Consider the following 20,232-nt stretch of genomic DNA (forward strand, 5'->3'; position numbering starts at 1 on the left):
CATAGCCTTGACTAGACAGACCTTTTGGCAGTGTAGTTAATAAACAGTAAAATAAAAATTCTCACTATGAAGAAGTGAGTATTCTCATTTTACAGAGAACAAACCAAGCTTCAGTGATTAATTCAAAGTCATTCTGCTAATAACTTGCACATCTGAGATTTGAGTTGAGGTCTGCCTGCTCCAGAAGCTGTGCTGTCCATCCTTTCCTCTGCTGTCATCACACATGGATGTTGGAGTCCCTCGGGGCAGCCGCAGGGCTTAGAGAAGTAGTGCTAATGTCCTTAATGAAGGTAGAAGAATGACCTGAAAGTCTGGAGGAGAAGAGTAGAAAGAGGTGGTCAAAGAACCTTAGCTTCAAAGGCAAAGTAGACTATGTTCATGAGTCAAAATGCAATGTGTAGAGGTGGTGATGGGAAGCTGAGGAGACCCAGGACACGGCTGAGTAGACACTAAGCAGTTTCTACCAGGTGAGCCCACAAGGAAAGCAGCATCCTCCAGGGAGACCCACATTTCAGGTGTAGCAAGGAGGTGAGACAGCCCTCTGAAAAGACCAGTTATGCAGAATGTTTACAGTGGAATGGAGGTTCCAGACAACCATTCAATAGAGACAGACAGAGCACCAATAGCGAAGAAAGACTTTTCCAGAAGGCTTATTTCCTACTCAACTGTCTTATTTATGTCAGCTATGGGATGATGTCCAACAGCTTTTTGTCAGTGTTTGAATTTTCTTTGCTGTTTATAAAAGTAATTCAGGCTCCTTGTGCCCAGATAACATAGCTTATGCTTCAATACACAAGGCCTCTTTGCCTCTTTTTCCCCCTGCATAGGTGTGATTTCCCTTGTTTAGACTTCTTCAGCTTTTGGTGGCCTTCATACATAGAAAAGCAGTGTACATGGGTATTTTTCATGGAGAAAGTTTTTTGTTTATTATTTGTTTTGATTTTGTTGACTAGATTTTATATTTTTAAATTTCACAACTAGTTTTGGAAAAACTACCATGATAGTAATTAGAGGGTTGTGTGTTTTGTTTTGTTTTGTTTTTTCAAACAAAAGTAATAAATGCTCATGGTGAAAATACAAACTCTTCAGGCAGGTGTAAAGGAAAACTGGAAAGTTATTCATCCTTGTTAGGGAACAACTAGACTGAAGTCAGGAGGAGAAGGAGACAACAGAGGATGGCATGGTTGGCTGGCATCACCAACTTAATAGACATGAGTTTGAGCAAGCTCTAGGAGTTGGTGATGGAGGCCTGGTGTGCTACAGTCCATGGGGTTGCAAAGAGTCGGACAGGAGTGAGCAACTGAACTGAACTGAGGCCCAACTATCTAAAGGAAATCGCTCTTAACAGATTTTTAGTGTCGTTCCAAAAGTTTGCTATAGATTCTCATCAGACAAATATTTAATGAGCAACTTCTACCTAGTACAGCACTGGGTCAGAATTCAGGGATTTAAAGGCCAACTAAACAGATTCTGTTGCTTAAAAAAAAAATGTACAGAATTTATAGCCTAGTGGAAGAATCAGGAGAAAGTTAAGAAAACATTAAAACATACAAACAACAACAAGCAAATAAGAACTATGACTGAAATAAAGATTGCTATGGCCAAAAATAATATGCATTTTATATTATTTTGGAACTTGCTCTTCATCTACTGCCTTAGCCATCTTTGTGGGGCAATATGGTTCTAACTCACTATCTGTAGTTGCTGGATGATATTTTTATCATGGTTATATGATCTAGCATTCAACCATTCCCTTGTTGATCGATGTTCAGGTTGTTTCCAATATTTTTCCACTTAAAACATTACTAAACTAATCATCTTTATACTCATACCTCTACATTTTGAAGCATTTGACCCTTTACTGACACATGTATGCAAATATTTCCCTCCATCTTTGGAATTTGACTAGGATAGATCGTGCCATCCAATTATTTACTTGGTGACTCATTCAGGCCTCTGAGTTTCCAGTCTTGCTTAAGATTGTCTGTCCAACCTGAGAGGTTCCACAAGTATTTTTCTTTGTGTAGCTAGTTTATTATGATCTTTTTACTTTTAGATATTTAATCCATTTGAGATTTATGTTACATGGCATGAGGTGCTTTCTTCTGAATAAATATTCAATTATATCAGCACCATGGTGAACTAAACCATCATAGATTCATTCCTCAGATTTCCTTGGATCTAGTTCTGGATACTCTATTCTATTTAATAATTTATATTGCTGTGCCAATACCTGGCAGTTTGCTATAGTTTTATTGTAAGGTGTAATTTCTGATAAAGCAGTTTCCCTTTTCACCATTCTTCTTTTTCAAGAGCTACCAAATGGTCTACTGTATCAGTTTAAAAACTCCCTATTGGCAGACATACTTTTTCCGTTTATATTTCCTACTGCTGCTGCTGCTGCTAAGTCGCTTCAGTCGTGTCCAACTCTGTGCGACCCCATAGACGGCAGCCCACCAGGCTCCCCCGTCCCTGGGATTCTCCAGGCAAGAACACTGGAGTGGGTTGCCATTTCCTTCTCCAATGCATGAAAGTGAAAAGTGAAGTCGTTCAGTCGCTCAGTTGTATCTGACTCTTAGCGACCCCATGGACTGCAGCCTATCAGGCTCCTCCGTCCATGGGATTTTCCAGGCAAGAGTACTGGACTGGGTTGCCATTGCCAAATTTCCTACTACAGATTTCTAAAACAACTGTTTTTTCCATCATTTAATATATTTCTATGTTGCAAAAATAGAGAACAAAAGCCACATATTAATGTGTGTCTGACCTGCTATGGCCCACTTATTAGTAGGTGACACTGTCATACATAGCTGTATTATAAACAATTGAAATTCACATTTTCCCAAAATTAACTGCCATGATTCTGTAGCGTTACTCGCAATGTGTCAAACCCACAAATGTTAAACCCTCAATGTCATGAACCTATGTAAACAATTTTCATCCCACTGGATTTATTTTACTGGTATGCACAGCCTTCTGACCCTTAGAATTTCAAGGATCAAATGCTTAAACTGACTAATCCCTTTAATATCTTTTTCTAGTGGTAATTCCTGCTCATACCCACTGCCAAATATTAACCCCTAAAATCTTTAAACAAAACTCTTAGAAACAGAGGTATGAGGCAGACAACTTGGCTGGTTCTGATATTGACATGCGGCATGGTTTCATCTTCAAAGCCCTTTTGTGTCACTAACTCATGGAAAACAATGTGTAGCTAGAACCTTTAGCCTTCTCCTATAGCAGCAGATTCTTACTCTGAGAGAGAGATTTGCGTTCCATGCTGACCTTCCCCAGGGTATTTGCTTGCCTCTTACACATGTACAAAGAGAAGATCTACTCAATGTCCTTAAGGACTGTTCTATGTCAATAGTCTGCAATCAAAGAACATGATTATTGAACTGGATTTGCTTACAAAAATGTAAATGACTTGGTAAAGTAGTAATTGTTGTTCGTGCCGGTGAAACAACGTGGGAAATTTTCAACGGGGAATGTGAACTGTGTTTAAAAAAATACTCTTAAAAATAATGATAATAACCTATCAATCAAACACACAGACAACCAGGATCCCAGCCGGAGTACTCCTAGCTTTCAGTCTCAGTGCCTGTCAGAGGAACACCTAAGAGGTGATATTAATAGTTACCAAAGATCTTTTGAATATTATAAATCCTATTCATGGGTCAAGAGTTAGAGCCCCATTTCCATTTTTTTTTTAAACTTGCCCTATAGCTCCTCTATGCCTCATTCAGTTGCATTTAGTGAGTTACCTTTTAGTGTTATGTCCTTGACTTTAATTAAAAGCTTCTACCAAAAATATCAACTTATAAATCAGTTCACTACATCTGCAAAAGATATATTATTAAATACTTTATGTTCTATATTATCACTCAATACCCTCTCTGTAAAGTTGTACCTCATAAATTTTTAAAATTCAGCATTAAAAAAATTGCACTTCCCCAAGGAACTGATATGCTTCCCTCTGCAGATTGACAATCATGTCTCTTTATTCTTTAACTTTTAGGAAGCTCACCATCAAACATAATATAGTAAGTAGAGTTGCCTTTTTGGTATGTGAGCTTATGTTCTTCTTGACATGGGTTTAGTTTTCTACTCTGTTTTTATTTCTCTGAAAGGCATTCTTCATTTCTGTTTCTGTTTTGTCATATTTTACCTGATTTTGCTGAAATGCCTCAATATTGGGGCGGCAGGGGCGGGGGGTGGTGATGAAATGTAAAGTTTCTGGCCCAGGTTATCCTCTCCATGAGTGGTTCTACTTTTATTGCTCCTTTCAGTGGCCTCCTCCATCTCTGGGTTCCTGAGCACTTAGTATCTTAATCAGTCATTTTTGGCTCTTCCCTTCCACTGTCTTTCCTTGAATTGTTACATAGCTCTCTTGTCTTTCCAATTAGTAAGGGAAGGATATTACCCTTTCCATAGCCTCCATAGTTCTTGGTATATGGAAGACCCTCAAAAATAACTTGAGAAGAAAAGATATGAGAGAGAAGAAGGGAGGAAGAGAGAAGGAACAGAATAAAACTCTGAAGTTAATATTAAGCCTGTCAGGTAAAGGAATAAGTCTGTTGGAAATGGAAACAATTATCTAGTAATAAGGTAAAGGCTTGGTTGGTTTAGCTTGAAGTTGGAAGAGAAGTTTTTATTTTTTTTAGTTTATTTTATTGAAGTATAATACAATGTGTTACTCTCTGCTATACAGCAAAATCATTCCATCATACATACATATTTTCATATGCTTTTTCATTATGGTTTGTTACAGGATATTGAATATAGTTCCCTATGCTATACAGTAGGACCTGTCCTTTATCCATTCTATATATAATAGTTTGCATTTGCTAATCCCAAACTCCCAATCATCCCTCTTCCAACCACTGTTCCCTTGGCAACCACAAGTCTGTTCTCTCTCTGTGAGTCTCTTTCTGTTTCATAGAAAGAGGTCATTTGTGTCATACTTTAGATTCCACATGTGATATCATATGGTATTTGTAAGAAATTTTTATTGTTGTCTCTATACAGGTAGGTTAGGTCAGAGTTGGGCAGGAAGCACATGCAACCCTGTAGCATAACTGAAGAGAGTTGAGTCAAGGGACTCTTACAAGGTGTGGACAGGTTTGTGAGCACTAACCTTGGATGGTGAAGAGCCCTGGGAAAAGGCCAGCTAAAAACCCACGGGAAAAGAGCAGTTACCAGAAGCCAAAGAGTTTACCTGTAGGAAAGGGGTCCCCAGTAAGAGCATGGTCACAAGTAGGACAGGGCCAAACTACAGCCAGACAAGGAGGGAGCCAAAGGAATACATACCCCAAACTCTCTGCTGCAAGTACATCCCATAGGATGGAAGGAGGTGGGCAGTGGATGCAAGGGCAGCCAAAGAATATTCACCATCCTGCCTTTTGCTTCCACAGTAAGGCTTGCTTCAGAAGGACTCTATGTTTATAATTAGGTGAGGAAATGTGGGTGGAGGGGATGGTATCTGACTCGGAATTTAAAATAGATAGGGTAAAGCAGAGGTAGAAAACCTACATCTCTTCAACAGACATAAAAACACTTCAGAATTCCAAAAGAACATAAATCATCATTTAAGGCTCAAAGGGTCTTTAAAATACTTCAAAGCTCACTTTTATCTTTGAGAGAGTAGAGATGCCTTCCGGGTCATTTTTAGGTTTCTGTCCCACACAGGCTCTTTTACTTTTGGAGAATCCATCCCTTAAATATCAACCATATTAAAAAATGAAAAATAATAGATGTTTATCCCATGCCTAAAGGCTAAGAGTTCAGCCAAGAGAACGCACTGGTCATAGCAAACACCCTCTGCCAACAACACAAGAGAAGACTCTACACATGGATATCACCAGATGGTTGGCACCAAAATCAGACTAATTATATTCTTTGCAGCCAAAGATGTAGAAGCTCTATACAATCAGCAAAAACAAGACCGGGAGCTGACTGTGGCTCAGATCATGAACTCCTTATTGCCAAATTCATACTGAAATTGAAGAAAGTGGAGAAAACCACTAGACCATTCAGGTATGACCTGAATCAAATCCCTTATGATTATACAGTGGAAGTGAGAAATATATTTAAGGGTCTAGATCTGATAGACAGAGTGCCTGATGAACTATGGATGGAGGTTAGTGACATTGTACAGGAGACAGGAATCAAGACCATCCCCAAGAAAAAGAAATGCAAAAAAGCAAAATGGCTTTCTGAGGAGGCCTTGCAAATAGGTGTGAAAAGAAGGGAAGCAAAAAGCAAAGGACAAAAGGAAACCATATACCCATTTGAATGCAGAGTTCCAGAGAATAGCAAGGAGAGATAAGAAAGTCTTCCTCAGTGATCAATGCAAAGAAATAGAGGAAAACAATAGATTGGGAAAGACTAGAGATCGCTTCAAGAAAATTAGGGATACCAAAGGAACATTTCATGCAAAGATGGGCTCAATAAAGGACAGAACTGGTATGGACCTAACAGAAGCAGAAGATATTAAGAAGAGGTAGCAAGAATACACAGAAGAACTGTACAAAAAAGATCTTCATGACCCAGATAATCACGATGGTGTGATCACTCACCTAGAGCCAGACATCCTGAATGTGAAGTCAAGTGGGCCTTAGAAAGCATCACTACGAACAAAGCTAGTGGAGGTGATGGAATTCCAGATGAGCTATTTCAAATCCTGAAAGATGATGCTGTGAAAGTGCTGTACTCAATATGCCAGCACATTTGGAAAACTCAGCAGTGGCCACAGGACTGGAAAAGGTCAGTTTTCATTCCAATCCCTAAGAAAGGCAATGCCAAAGAATGCTCAAACTATCACACAATTGCACTCATCTCACACGCTAGTAAAGTAATGCTTAAAATTCTACAAGCCAGGCTTCAGCAATACGTGAACCGTGAGCTTTCAGATGTTCAAGTTGGTTTTAAAAGGCAGAGGAACCAGAGATGAAATTGCCAACATCTGCTGGAACATTTAAAAGCAAGAGAGTTCCAGAAAAACATCTATTTCAGCTTTATTGACTATGCCAAAGCCTTTGACTGTGTGGATCACAATAAACTGTGGAAAATTCTTCAAGAGATGGGCATACCAGACCACCTGACCTGCCTCTTGAGAAACCTGTATGCAGGTCAGGAAGCAACAGTTAGAACTGGACATGGAACAACAGACTGGTTCCAAATAGGAAAAGGAGTATGTCAAGGCTGTATATCGTCACCCTGCTTATTTAACTTATATGTAGAGTACATCATGAGAAACACTGGGCTGGATGAAGCACAAGCTGGAATCAAGATTGCCAGGAGAAATATCAATAACCTCAGATATGCAGATGACACCACCCTTATGGCAGAAAGTTAAGAAGAACTAAAAAGCCTCTTGATGAAAGTGAAGGACAAGGGTAAAAAAGTTGGCTTAAAGCTCAACATTCAGAAAATTAAGATCATGGCATCCAGTCCCAGCACTTCATGGCAGATAGATGGGAAAACAGTGGAAACAGTGGCAGACTTTATTTTTCTGGGCTCCAAAATCACTGCAGATGGTGATTGCAGCCATGAATTAAAAGATGCTTACTCCTTGGAAGGAAAATTATGACCAACCTAGATGGCATATTAAAAAGCAGAGACATTACTTTGCCAACAAAGGTCCGTCTAGTCAAGGCTGTGGTTTCTCTAGTGGTCATGTATGGATGAGAGTTGGACTATAAAGAAAGCTGATCACTGAAGAATGGATGCTTTTGAACTTTGCTGTTGGAGAAGACTCTTGAGAGTCCCCTGGACTGCAAGGAGTTCCAACCAGTCCATCCTAAATGAGATCAGTCCTGGGTATTCATTGGAAGGACTGATGTTGAAGCTGAAACTCCAATACTTTGGCTACCTGATGTGAAGAGCTGACTCATTGGAAAAGACCCTGATGCTGGGAAAGATTGAAGACAGGAGGAAAATGGGACGACAGAGGATGAGATGGTTAGATGGCATCACTGACTCAATGAACTTGGGTTTGGGTGGACTCCGGGTGTTGGTGATGAACAGGGAGGACTGGTGTGCTGTGGTTCATGGGGTCGCAAAGTGTCAGACATGACTGAGCGACTGACCTGAGACAGCATATTAAAAAGCAGAGACATTACTTTGCTAACAAAGGACCATCTAGTCAAGGCTATGGTTTTTCCAGTGGTCATGTATGGATGTGAGAGTTGGACTATAAAGAAAGCTGAGTGCAGAAGAATTGATGCTTTTGAACTGTGGTGTTAGAGAAGACTCTTGAGAGTCCCTTGGACTGCAAGGAGATCCAACCAGTCCCTCCTAAAGGAGATCAGTCCTGAATATTCATTGGAAGGACTGATGTTGAAGCTGAAACTCCAGTACTTTGGCCACCTGATGCAAAGAGCTGACTCATTTGAAAAGACCCTGATGCTGGGAAAGATTGAGGGCAGGAGGAGAATGGGACGACAGAGGATGAGATGGTTGGATGGCATCACCGACTTGATGGACATGAGTTTGGGTGAACTCCGGGAGTTGGTGATGGACAGGAAGGCCTGGCGTGCTGTGGTTCATGGGGTTGCAAAGAGTTGGACACGACTGAGTGACTGAAATGAACTGATCACTTGCCGACAAAAAAATACATGTTAACTACTAAAGTGCAGAGCTAACATTTCTTTTTTTTTTTTGGTAGGCATGTGATAAACATCTATTATTTTTCATTTTTGCAATGTTTTTTGGAACAAAACTTATTTTTCATCTCCAAAGACATTTTTGGCCCCAAAAGAGCCCTTAATCCTTAGGTCTGTGCCTGCAGTAGTTACTGGATAAAATAAGCTTATCTCTTTTTGGTGTATGTAAAGCTTATTATTTGACAATAATATTACCACCTGTGAGCATCTGCTTGTGGTTGGGTTTGATCTGGTTTAAGGTTTCCTATGCCAAGGTCCCAGAAACCCAGCTTATTTCTTCTTTAAGATACCAGTAGTTCTTGAGTTTTGCTTTAATTCCGCATATAAATGTCATGTCACCTTCTGAGATCCTTCAGGGACAGACATGATGTGTTTCTATGAGCTAACTTTTAGATTTTTCAAAGATTCCTTGGAGAACACTATTTTGGATATTCAGCTGGGTAGATAATGGATTAAATTAATATTACCAAACACAGAAATGATTTTCTTTTATGTCATGGTTGGCAGCAGCAAACAAACTAAATGCTTATAATCTGTCACATTCTCACTGTCCTGGACCCTGTCATGTTCATTCTGTCATTTAATCTTCCCCCCAAACCCTTTGAAGTAGATATTATAATCCCCAATTTACAACTGACAAATCTGAGACTCTGAGATTCAAGCGAGCTGCCTAAGCCCGTGTAGGGTGAGACTAAAATGCCACATGTCCCTGGAGTCAGGGCCACCAAGAAACACAAGAACAACTTTTTGATCTTTCTTATTTTGATAGAAGTGCCACACGTGTCTAAAATAAACTTTTTGTACTTAAGGTGCCATTAAATGTGTGCGTGACTACTAGCACACCTGTAAACAATTGTAGAAAGCCAGTTAATTCAATCTTACTCCTAAAGCAATTGTAACTGCTGCTGCTGCTGCTAAGTCACTTCAGTCGTGTCCGACTCTCTGCGACTCCATAGACGGCAGTCCATCAGGCTCCACCGTCCCTGGGATTCTCCAGGCAAGAACACTGGAGTGGGTTGCCATTTCCTTCTCCAATGCATGAAAGTGAAAAGTGAAAGTGAAGTCACTCAGTCGTGTCCAACTCTTAGCGACCCCATGGACTGCAGCCTACCAGGCTCCTCCGCCCATGGGATTTTCCAGGCAAGAGTACTGGAGTGGGTTGCCATTGCCTTCTCCAGCAGTTGTAACTAGAGGTAGTAAAATATCAGACAGAGAAGTCTGGAATTTCAAGCAGCACTTCCTTGCTCCCATGTCTCTGCTGTAGCTTTGCCTCCCTTTGTAATTCAAGGACCACAGATCTTAATCCATCAGAATGGGTTTTTTGGGTCAGCAGATTCTTTCCTATGCGATTCCTGAATTTGCTTTTCTACTTCCCTATGTAAAAATAGCTCAATGATAAGCCAATATTTCAACTTTGAAACACTTTATGAGTGGAAGGGACTTTATAATCTCTTACTAGATATTACTGTGCTTGCTAAAATGCAGACTCCTTGAGAGCAGAGATTCTGTCGCACATATTGCTATAATCACAGTGCTTGAGTTGTGTTTAATACAGTAAGAACATACACACACACACACAAATTTAATGGATTATAAGAGACATCAATTTTACTCTTTTCTGTCAGAAATGACTCTTACATTAGCCTTAAAAACTGTATTCATTTCTCAAATAACCCCCAGTAAGTCCTTCCTTTGGTAACTTGTCCTATGGAATATAAATAAAGTCTGACAACAACCACAGTTGTGTAGATGGAGATACTACCTGAGTTTTACACACATCCTAGTCCAGGTTTCAGTTGTAGAATACTGAGAATTTATTAGGAGTTTATATGGACCATAATCTCCAAAAGTACAGGAACCAGAACTTCTTGTTGGTCACCACTGTTTAGCCATCATCTAGCACAATGCCTGGCAAAAATCACCACTCAATAAGCAATGTTTGTTGAGTAAATACGCAATGATAGAATCCCAAATTATAATAATTTAGCACATTATTCAGCACTGAGCATATACTTAATTATTCATTGAGTAACCTTGACTATAATGTTCAAAAAGCGAATCACCCCACGCATTCCAAAACTAAGTAGGCATTATATTTGAATTATCAGCTGTTTTGGATTATCTTTGGGACTCCTCTCCACTGTTAGGGTGATAAATTAAGATCTTACTGCATCAGCAAGCTCCCCCAATCTGAGTAGTATTTAGTTTCCACTGGGATAGCTTACTATATTACAACTATGGAAGATTTCATTTTAAAACTAATGCTTACCATAATACCATGTATTGTCCACTGTTCTTCACTAATCCAATAACATGGCCTCTTGCCAGAGTAGTAAATTAGCTCTTTACCTACTGGTCTCTTCTTCCTTTCCTTTCCTTCTTTTCTTCCTTCCTTCTTAGCTCTGAATGTCATATAAGGATGGACATGCCAAAAGGCAAGTATCTTGATAATGCGGCAAAGTCTAAAAACATCCAACAGCAGTGAATAGATAAGCAGCTTTGGAGAACGCCTGACCTTATGTCTATAATACATAAGGTCCACTTTCCCCGCTCTTGAACTCTCGGTTTTACACCAGGTCAAAATGACATACGCTTCAAGATTCTATTTATTCACTCCCTCTAATTCCCATAAGAATTAAAGTGGTTTGATTTCGGTTCTAGCAAACCTAACAACACATTAACGTGCTTCACATTAGGTCAAGTGAATCTAAGAGCGTATATACATACACAGACTCACCATACACACACGTGCACAAACACATTTTAAACAGATAACCAGCTGGTGAACACTGCAAATCAGAAAGATCACATGACATTTCTGGTCTTGCTTTGCTTTATGACTGGCCAGTTTCCTGTAACATAGTCTGTAATTGGGAATTATATGTAACATGAAACTAGTTGTTTCTGAGTAAAGCAGTCAAACAGGATTTTGGCAGATAGCATCTATAGTGGGAAAAGTAATACCAGCAATATAGATATCACCGCTTAAGAAAATAAAACAAATGTTTAAATATGTCACCTTGTCTATATAACTATATTACATAAGTTGTCCCGTATATTTTAGTGCTGTTTTGTGTTAATAAGTTCAAATGTGTTAGTCACTCAGTCGTGTGTGACTCTTTGTGATCCCGTGGACTGTAGACTGCCAGGCTCCTCTCTCCATGGAACTCTCCAGATAAGAACACTGGAGTAGGTAGCCATTCCCTTCTCCAAAGCCATTCCCTTCTTCCCAGCCCAAAGACTGAACCTGGGTCTCCTGCATTGCAGGCAGATTCTTTACTTTCTGAGCCACCAGGGAAGCCCTGTTAATAAGTTAATCACAACTCAGAAAGTTGAAAAATCTAATGCATGGCCTTCCACAGCAGGGGACATTTTAATTACAGACATAAACTTAACTTAAAATTTAAAATTTTAGTCTATTTTATTAAGAAAAGTCTTTTTTATTATCAACAAGACAATTTTCTTCCCTTTTAGTGAAGCTTTACAAATCTCTCAGCTGAACTATTATAAAGCTCTTTGGGTATGCTCTTTTGTATTTGAAATATCTCTTGCTTGAAATTAAATTCGGTCTTAAAATAGCAACTATATCATCTCCTAACTACTTCCCATTAGTAACAGCAAACTCCAGAGATTAGTAAGGCAGCTTTCATGTGCCTGAAAAAGAACCCTATGGATGATTTAAACAAAACACTTGGCTACTCAGTAAGGATCAGTGCATGTATATTTGTAAATATTAATGCCAGAAAAAAAAGGAATCTGAAAAAAGAAATCATTACACTGTACAGGCTAAGCTTAAGCCAGGTTCAGATTTTGTCTTTCAACTGTTATTTCTTGCAGGGCTGTAACACACAGCTCATTAACACTGGCCTAACTCTGCAAAGCACAAGTAGACTCTGGAGAAGATAGCATAAATTAACTCTCTTCATTGCTGAGGTTTTTAGACACTGATTCTTTTAAAAAAAAAAAAAAAAAGGTGAAGTCTTATGCATGAGATAAACTCCCTCATCTGCTTGTGATGATTGACAGGTCCATTTGGTTGATTGTAAGGGGGAAGGGAACAGGCACCAGACCTGACTCAGGGCAGAGCCCTCAGGTTTGGAACTGTTTTGTATAATTGCCCACAAGTGTTTTCTATTGTTAAAAATTCTCCTCGGACTCATATTTTCAGATAGTATCAGGGGCGACAAGGGCTCTTCCCCAGGCCTCAACAGAGTTATTCTTTAAGTACGGTTGTTTCCTTGGTAAAGCCCCTTTGGAGATGCTAAACTTAGCACTGCCAATCAGAAGAACAGGTGGTCTGCACCCCTACCAAATAGGCCCCGCTCCCATCATGCTTTCCTCGGACGGCCAATCAGCCGGCGCCCTGCCCTGAGACGTGGGGCTGTCAGCAGATGTAGCAAATATAAGACCCGACCCGCCCCTGGCTCTTGAGCAGTCGTGCATTCCCAGCCTCGCCTCGGGTGTAGGGATTGCATAGAAAAGCAAAACTACACAGTCTTGACTGTGTAGTTTTGTTTTTAAGTTAGAGGCTCACCGATTCATGTTGGAGATGGTCGAAAAAACCAACTCTAAATAGGACGTCGTTTCAGAAGCAACCTTGGGCTTAGTCCCACCCTTTTTGGGCACTCCTGAGAAATCAGGTGAGCAGCATCTTTTCTTTCTTATTCGTAGAGGCCCGTCCTTGTTAGTTTCTAGTTCCCTACTATCTTTGTGTGCTCAATGCCTATGAAGGTGTTTGTCGGACTACTTGGTGCTATCTACTCTGCTTTTAACTTCTGTTTTAAAATATGTAAACGCTTTTCTTTTAAAAAGTTCAATGTTTTAGCATATCAGCAGTTAGTGATTCAAATTGTTTAAAAGTATTTAATTCTAAAAGTATTAAAAGTTGAGGTCTGAAATGATGTAAAACGTTTGCGTCTTTTATGGACTTTTTTTTGTTGAGAATGTTCAAGGTTATATTACTCAGTGATAAAGTGAGACACACCAAGAATAGCTCTGATAAAATGCATGTGGTATCAGCTACACCCGATGACTTTTTAAGGGAATCCACTGCTGAGGTATCAGTTGCAGAGCGGTGACAGAACACTTGCCTGCTGTCAGTCATCTGCTGAAGAGTTTATTTTGGGAGCATGACATTTTATATGCCTACCTTCAGCCCTAGTTAGACAAAGGTCTCTCAAGACCAAGTGCTAAAGCAACAAATTTACCTAAATAATGGGAATAGAAGACCCCTTTAGGCCAGTTAATTGCAATATATTTAGAAATTTTGAAAACAAGAAGAGCTATATAATTGTTTTCTAAAACACTCAGAATTTCATTATGTGTTTTAATTTAACTCATTATCAAATTATATGATATGAAATAAATGTTTGATGTTAAGGACAAGAAGTAGTGTTTTAGAGACTTATTTCAAATTATGCCTTGATTTCTCATCTTCCTGAAATTAGATGACTAACTGTAAATGCCTATAAATACATAGGTATATAAATGGTACAAGAATACAGCTATTTTTAGAAGATGCACTCACTTGGAAACAGAAAAAGTGAGCCACAAAAAATTGTTTTTGTGTCCTAAAGAGAATATGCTACACTAAGGAATTCTTGGCAACAGTTAAAAAAAAAAAAACAAAAAACCTTTTGGATATTATCAGAATCTTTCAAATATAAATGTTATTATCTCAGAATTCTAGTTTTATTTTCTTTTTAACTCAAGTAAAAAGTTACAAGACAGTAATTATGACTAGAAAAAGTATTGCTCCATAAGCTTTTAATTAATACAGAATTGTATGAACACTAGCAGTGAAACAGTTGACAGCTGAGAATCTGCTTTTTATGTCAGAATAGTGGAATAGTGACGTTGAATAAGAAGGTATTTATGCATCAGAAAATGCTTCTCATAATCTAAAACTAATAGGCAAAATACTTTCTTGCACTTAACAAAAGAACTTAACTGCCAGTTTCATGTTATTTTCTTTGATTTTTTTTTTTTTAATATTTGTGCTGTAAAAGCAGAGGTGCTTTCACTTCAGCTACACTTCACTCAGCCTTCCATTTTTGCATTCTGGACATTTGTTCTTTATTAAGAACTCAAGTCAGTATTTTTCAGATCTGTAATAAATTTTGGCCTGCTCAGTTAAATTTAAACTTTGTGAATATTTACTTCAGCAGTAGCAACATTTAGTGAGCAATTACAATATGAGGAAATATTAAGAAATAAAAAGCACTGTATGCTGTCTACAGAGGGTTTGTGCTTAGTTGACAAAGCTTTCCAAAACTTTTCAAATAAGGAAAGAAATTATAAAGTTTAAATTTTAGTTTTGGTTATGATTTCAAACATTTACCTGGATTACTTAAATTCATAATGCCTGAATCTGTGTCAACTTTGTAAATAACAGTGTGTGAAAAATCCTGGGAGGAAGGACATTTTAAAAAAATAATTCCTTCAGACATTGATGGGATGCAAAAATTCATTTTATACTTTTCACACGTTTGCTTTTATTTGTCATGATCCCTAGTTTCCTCCAGCTTTCCCTTTCTCCTGACTCTCTCCCGGGTTTCCCACCTTTCATAAGACTGAATTGCCCTCTTTGACCACTAGCATACATTCCTTGGTCTGCTTTCTTCAATTTTTTCCTCCATCTCCCCTTAGACTTGCTTACTCTGTTAAGCTGCAGATCAACTCAGAAGCCAAATTCAAGCCACCAAAGAGACCACTCTGGGCCCACAGATGATCTGAGAAGCAACCCATTTGGAAAATGTGTGTTTCTGCCGTCGACAGAGTAGCTCCACAATGGCCCTCAGTTGTGACCCTCTAACTTCTTTTCTCTTCCTTTCCAGAGTGCCTGAAAAGATGGCAACTCAAGCACCGACGTTTACGCAGCCGTTACAAAGCGTTGTGGTACTGGAGGGTAGTACCGCAACCTTTGAGGCTCACATTAGTGGTAAGCTCACACATTCGCATGTTCCTCTGTCTTCTGTGCCTCCTCTCTGTTAACTTTTTTGTAGGACTCAACATTAAGCCTAAGCCTTGCTTTCACTTTGTGAAATTGGCCCAACTCTCTGGAAGGGTCATTATAAGAGTATACCATTCCCAGAGTGCTGACAAAATCTGACAGTATAATAGTTAGAAAATGTTTTCTGCATATTTATAATTCCACAAAGCAAAATAATTAGCATTGGATTAAAACTGTTGTCAGAATCCAGCTTCTGAGTAGGACCAAATTTGGTCATTCTATATTTAGATTCAGCTGCAGAGCCAGAGTGGAAGCCAAGTACTCCAGACTGATAGGGGCCGGTCATGGAGCTACCGGGCGAGCAGCCTGGTGCTGACTGTTCCGTGTGCCTGAGCCTCTGTGGTTTCACGTGGAAAATCACAAGACAACTGACTTCTCTCAAAGGCAGAACTTTCAGTGACGAGCTAACTCCTAAGTATTTCATTCTTGTATTCTCAATCTCTAGTCAGTGAAAAGAGTTTCCAGTCATTTTGAAATGAAACTCCAAAATAATATCTGACACTCGTTTCACGTATTAAAGAGAAACAAACACTAACCCTAGAATTATATTTAATAGAAAGTTCTTTTGTCTCATTTTTTCCCCTTCTCTTTTTTCTTTATAACTCAGTTAAAGGATGATTTTGAAAATGGAAGATTTCTGGGACCTGTCATCATGTGACAAAATGGTGGTAGTCTATGAACCATATTGTAAATAATCTGAAAATTATTTAATCCACATTTTCTCCTTTTGTAATATAATTGGTTATGTAAGATATGAATTAAAAGTTGGAGATGTTTGATGCACCTCCATGGTACATGGTTCCTCTTTTTTTTTTTTTTTTAACTTTATGGCTTATAATAAAGATATAAAATAAGATTTCCTTTTCCTTTCTCTTTCCACATTTTGTTTTCTATTTTATGTGCCAATCTTATTCATAACTGGGTAACACTTTTATAGTACACAAATACCATATGTGATATTTTGACATATCATATGATTTGACATAAATATCATAATCATTCTTCGGTTTCATTGTATATGTATATAGAGACCCATTCAATTCTTCTCATACATGACAAACTCTGACTGACTTCCAAATAATTTACTTATTCATCTTGTAACACTCAGTAACTCTTGAACAAGCAGATCACATGTAGCTTTACTAGGAAGTTCACCTGCTTGTGGAGTAATGGAATCTGGCTTCCTCACAAGCTTCTTGTTCCTTCACACTTTATGCTAGTAGAATTCTTAGGAAAACACCACTGAAAATATTTGACACCTATGAATTCGTCAAATAAACTATTCACTCGGCCACAGTGGGAGATTGACTAATGTAAAGACAAGATAAAGTTTCTCTTGCTCATCTTCACTTCCTCAGTTGAAAGAGATCATCCACCTTCATGCCAAAGGCAGAGTAGACCATGCTCTGAATTTGCCTCATGTTTCTGAATGCAGAATTTTAGTGTATTTAAAACATCCAGCCGCATACATTTAGTCCCTAGTGCCACGATCCATGGTGGGTAAAGAGAACTGTACTTTTCTACCTGTGACTCCAAGTATCCATGTTGTTCTGAAAGACTGGGTTCAGCTTAGCCTCTTACTGTATGAGCATGGCATTTTTACTGAAGTGTGTTTGAAAGGCAGGAGACGTCAGGCAGACTGTGTCCCCGTAACCAAAGAGGAGGTAAAGAGAGGAGCGTGTCCTCTTGTGCCTGTTAGGCTGAACTTTCAGATCCCTTTGCTGCTTTTGTTCTTATTTGTTTTTGAAGAGGACAGCAGTCACTGTTTTTCTCAGAATTTCCTTGGCTCTTCACTTTAATAAATCTCTTTTATGATTTTAATGATGTCTATTAAATTGTCTTAGATAGACCCCTGGGCAGGAGGGCAGGTGATAGCAGTTCTAGCCCTCTGTGTGCCACTGCCTGCTGAGGGACCTTGAAAGTATTATTGAGATTTTTTTGGCCTCAGTTTCCTCCCCTGTAAAATGAAGGTGCTGGCCTCTATGTGAACCCACAGACCTTCCTAATGGTCTGCAACTTTGTACTTTTCTCACACAGCTGTCAAATTTTCACTGTCATGGAATAGCATAACACTCTGGGTCGCTTTTGTGGTTTAAGATAAGGGAGTGGACATACGGGACAGAATGGAGGGCTTGGCAGTGCCCCAGACATAAAGATGAATTCTTTGTTTCCTAGGTTTCCCAGTTCCTGAGGTGAGCTGGTTTAGGGATGGCCAGGTGATTTCTACTTCCACTCTGCCCGGCGTGCAGATCTCCTTTAGCGATGGCCGCGCTAAACTGACGATCCCCGCCGTGACAAAAGCCAACAGTGGACGATACTCCCTGAGAGCCACCAATGGATCTGGACAAGCGACTAGTACTGCTGAGCTTCTCGTGACAGGTAGGCAGGAGGGGCCCTGCCCATCCCCTGAAACACGCCGCCCAGAAGGCCTCTCCAGGACCTGGGGTGGGGGTTGTCCACCAAGAACTAGTGAGCACAAGCAGCTGGAATCCAGAGCAGGGCTCCCCGGACGCTGCATTGATGGCAAAGTTGTTTGTCTTGTGGAATGTAAGTTTCCTCAAAAAGTGGCTGACAACGACTTCCTTTATGCATGTATCAGGCACCTAAAAGTAGACTAAGGACATGTTAAAATTGTGTTTCTGAGCAAGTAGAAAGGCTTGGAGCCTTGTGTACGCACCTACTAAGGAAATATGCGTATCTCCAAGAATTCCCACTTTAACAGGCACCTATGATTCTGACGCTAGTTGTCCACAAACTACCCATTTAAGAAGTACTGCTGTAGGTTATGATGTTTAATAATTCTTCATTTACTTCCTATTTCTAAAAAAAATTGCACTGCAAGCATAGAAAAAGGGCAAATTTATGATTCAAGTGCATGACACAGTTTCCCCATAAAAGTTACCACCCAATCTTTATGGCCTCTGTCATTTTTCTCCATCCTTTATTTTGTAAGATATTAATACATAGAACATCACACTACTTTACATGTTACAGAACAATATCTTTCATGAACTGCATAACATTACATATGTTTATCCAATAAACTATGTATTTAGCACTGTTTAAGTATAGGGCTATCATTGACCAAAACAGACGGAACATCAGGTATGAACTTTAACTTTTATCCAGAAAATTCAGAAGGGACAATGCACAAGGTTGACAGCATCTGCTATTGTTTATTACTCAAAAACATGTCAAAATTAATCCCACTCACCGTTCACATCTATTTTATTAAAAACTTCCAACATAATTTTAAAAATCCACTTTCTGTAGCATAACTAACATTAAAGCATGTCATTGTTTGGATTAACATTTTAAATGCAAGTAAATATTTGAGTTATTTGAATATTGATTAAGTTGGAACCAATTTAGGATTTTATGTTTAAATTAAAATGTAATGATTCTGTAAGTTATAGGTATATCCAGCAAACCAACCATTGGAATTTATTTTAATGCAACCTACTGAAATATGTAAAGTTACCTTAACATATTAAAAAGTGCTAGATGTGAAGTTGGGAGTAACTGGTGGAAAAATTCTCTGAAAATATAATAACATGATAACATTTTTAAAATGTGGTGACCTAGAACAGCTAAACAAAACAATAAAGTATGGTGGTGGGTGCCCTCTGCCACCTCTTGGCTCCACGCTTGCGGTCATCTGATGGATGAGCTGGGCTCAAGGACAGTCAAGGATGTTTGAGTCAGCGAGTCATGACCTGGTTTCCGAAACAAAGCTGTGATTACTTAAAAATAGCTTGTTGGGAGTACCCCACTGGCACTGGTCCTGATTTTCTACCCTTCTGCTGCAGCGGAGACAGCGCCACCCAACTTCACTCAACGGCTGCAGAGCATGACTGTGAGACAAGGAAGCCAAGTGCGACTCCAAGTGAGAGTGACTGGAATCCCTACACCTGTGGTGAAGTTCTACCGGGACGGAGCCGAAATCCAGAGCTCCCTTGATTTTCAAATTTCACAAGAAGGCGAACTCTACAGCTTACTGATTGCAGAAGCATACCCAGAAGACTCTGGCACTTATTCAGTAAATGCAACCAATAGCGTTGGAAGAGCTACTTCCACTGCCGAATTACTGGTTCAAGGTATGCCCCGGAGGTCGAGGAACAGGAGGCGGGAGAGGGGACATTTAGGACCGAGTGGGACCAGGGGTCCACCTGCCCCCACTCTGAGGTCATGGAATACTGTGAGCTGAAATCAAAGCTGGCTTTTCAATACCCATGAAAAGGAGGAGTTTAGAATCATTGAAGCAATCTGTAATTTTTACCACCACTAGAAATTGGAAAGTTTTTCAGTTAAGTCATCTACATTTTCAAATTATTGGCAAATAATGAAATTTTTCAAAAGGATTCTAAGCAAACTCATATCTAATAATAAATATTTTCATTGTTTAAACCTAATTTCTATTTATACAAAATCAAAATCTTACTGCAATTTTCCCCATTGGGATACCTAGAAAATCCTATTGACTTTGTAGTCAGAATTAACATAACCCCTTTAAAACTGGGTCCTTGTGCTCCCTCCTAAATATTTGTCTTTCCC

The 20,232-nt window shown here is 39.2% G+C and overlaps 1 protein-coding gene across 2 annotated transcripts in view; it reads left to right on the plus strand.

Annotated features, from left to right (window-relative positions):
- The first annotated feature begins 13,095 nt into the window (after positions 1-13,095).
- Positions 13,096-20,232, plus strand: part of TTN (titin) — a 275,571-nt gene continuing 268,434 nt past the window's right edge. For both annotated transcript variants that reach the window (XM_059880142.1, XM_024979885.2), the window contains exons 1-4: positions 13,096-13,306; positions 15,503-15,606; positions 17,854-18,057; positions 19,488-19,775. In XM_059880142.1, coding sequence (XP_059736125.1) covers positions 15,516-15,606; positions 17,854-18,057; positions 19,488-19,775 — 583 coding nt within the window. In that variant the 5' untranslated portion in view covers positions 13,096-13,306; positions 15,503-15,515. The remainder of the gene's footprint in view (positions 13,307-15,502; positions 15,607-17,853; positions 18,058-19,487; positions 19,776-20,232) is intronic.

This window comes from Bos taurus, chromosome 2, assembly GCF_002263795.3.
Source record: "Bos taurus isolate L1 Dominette 01449 registration number 42190680 breed Hereford chromosome 2, ARS-UCD2.0, whole genome shotgun sequence".
Taxonomy (NCBI): Eukaryota; Metazoa; Chordata; class Mammalia; order Artiodactyla; family Bovidae; genus Bos; species Bos taurus.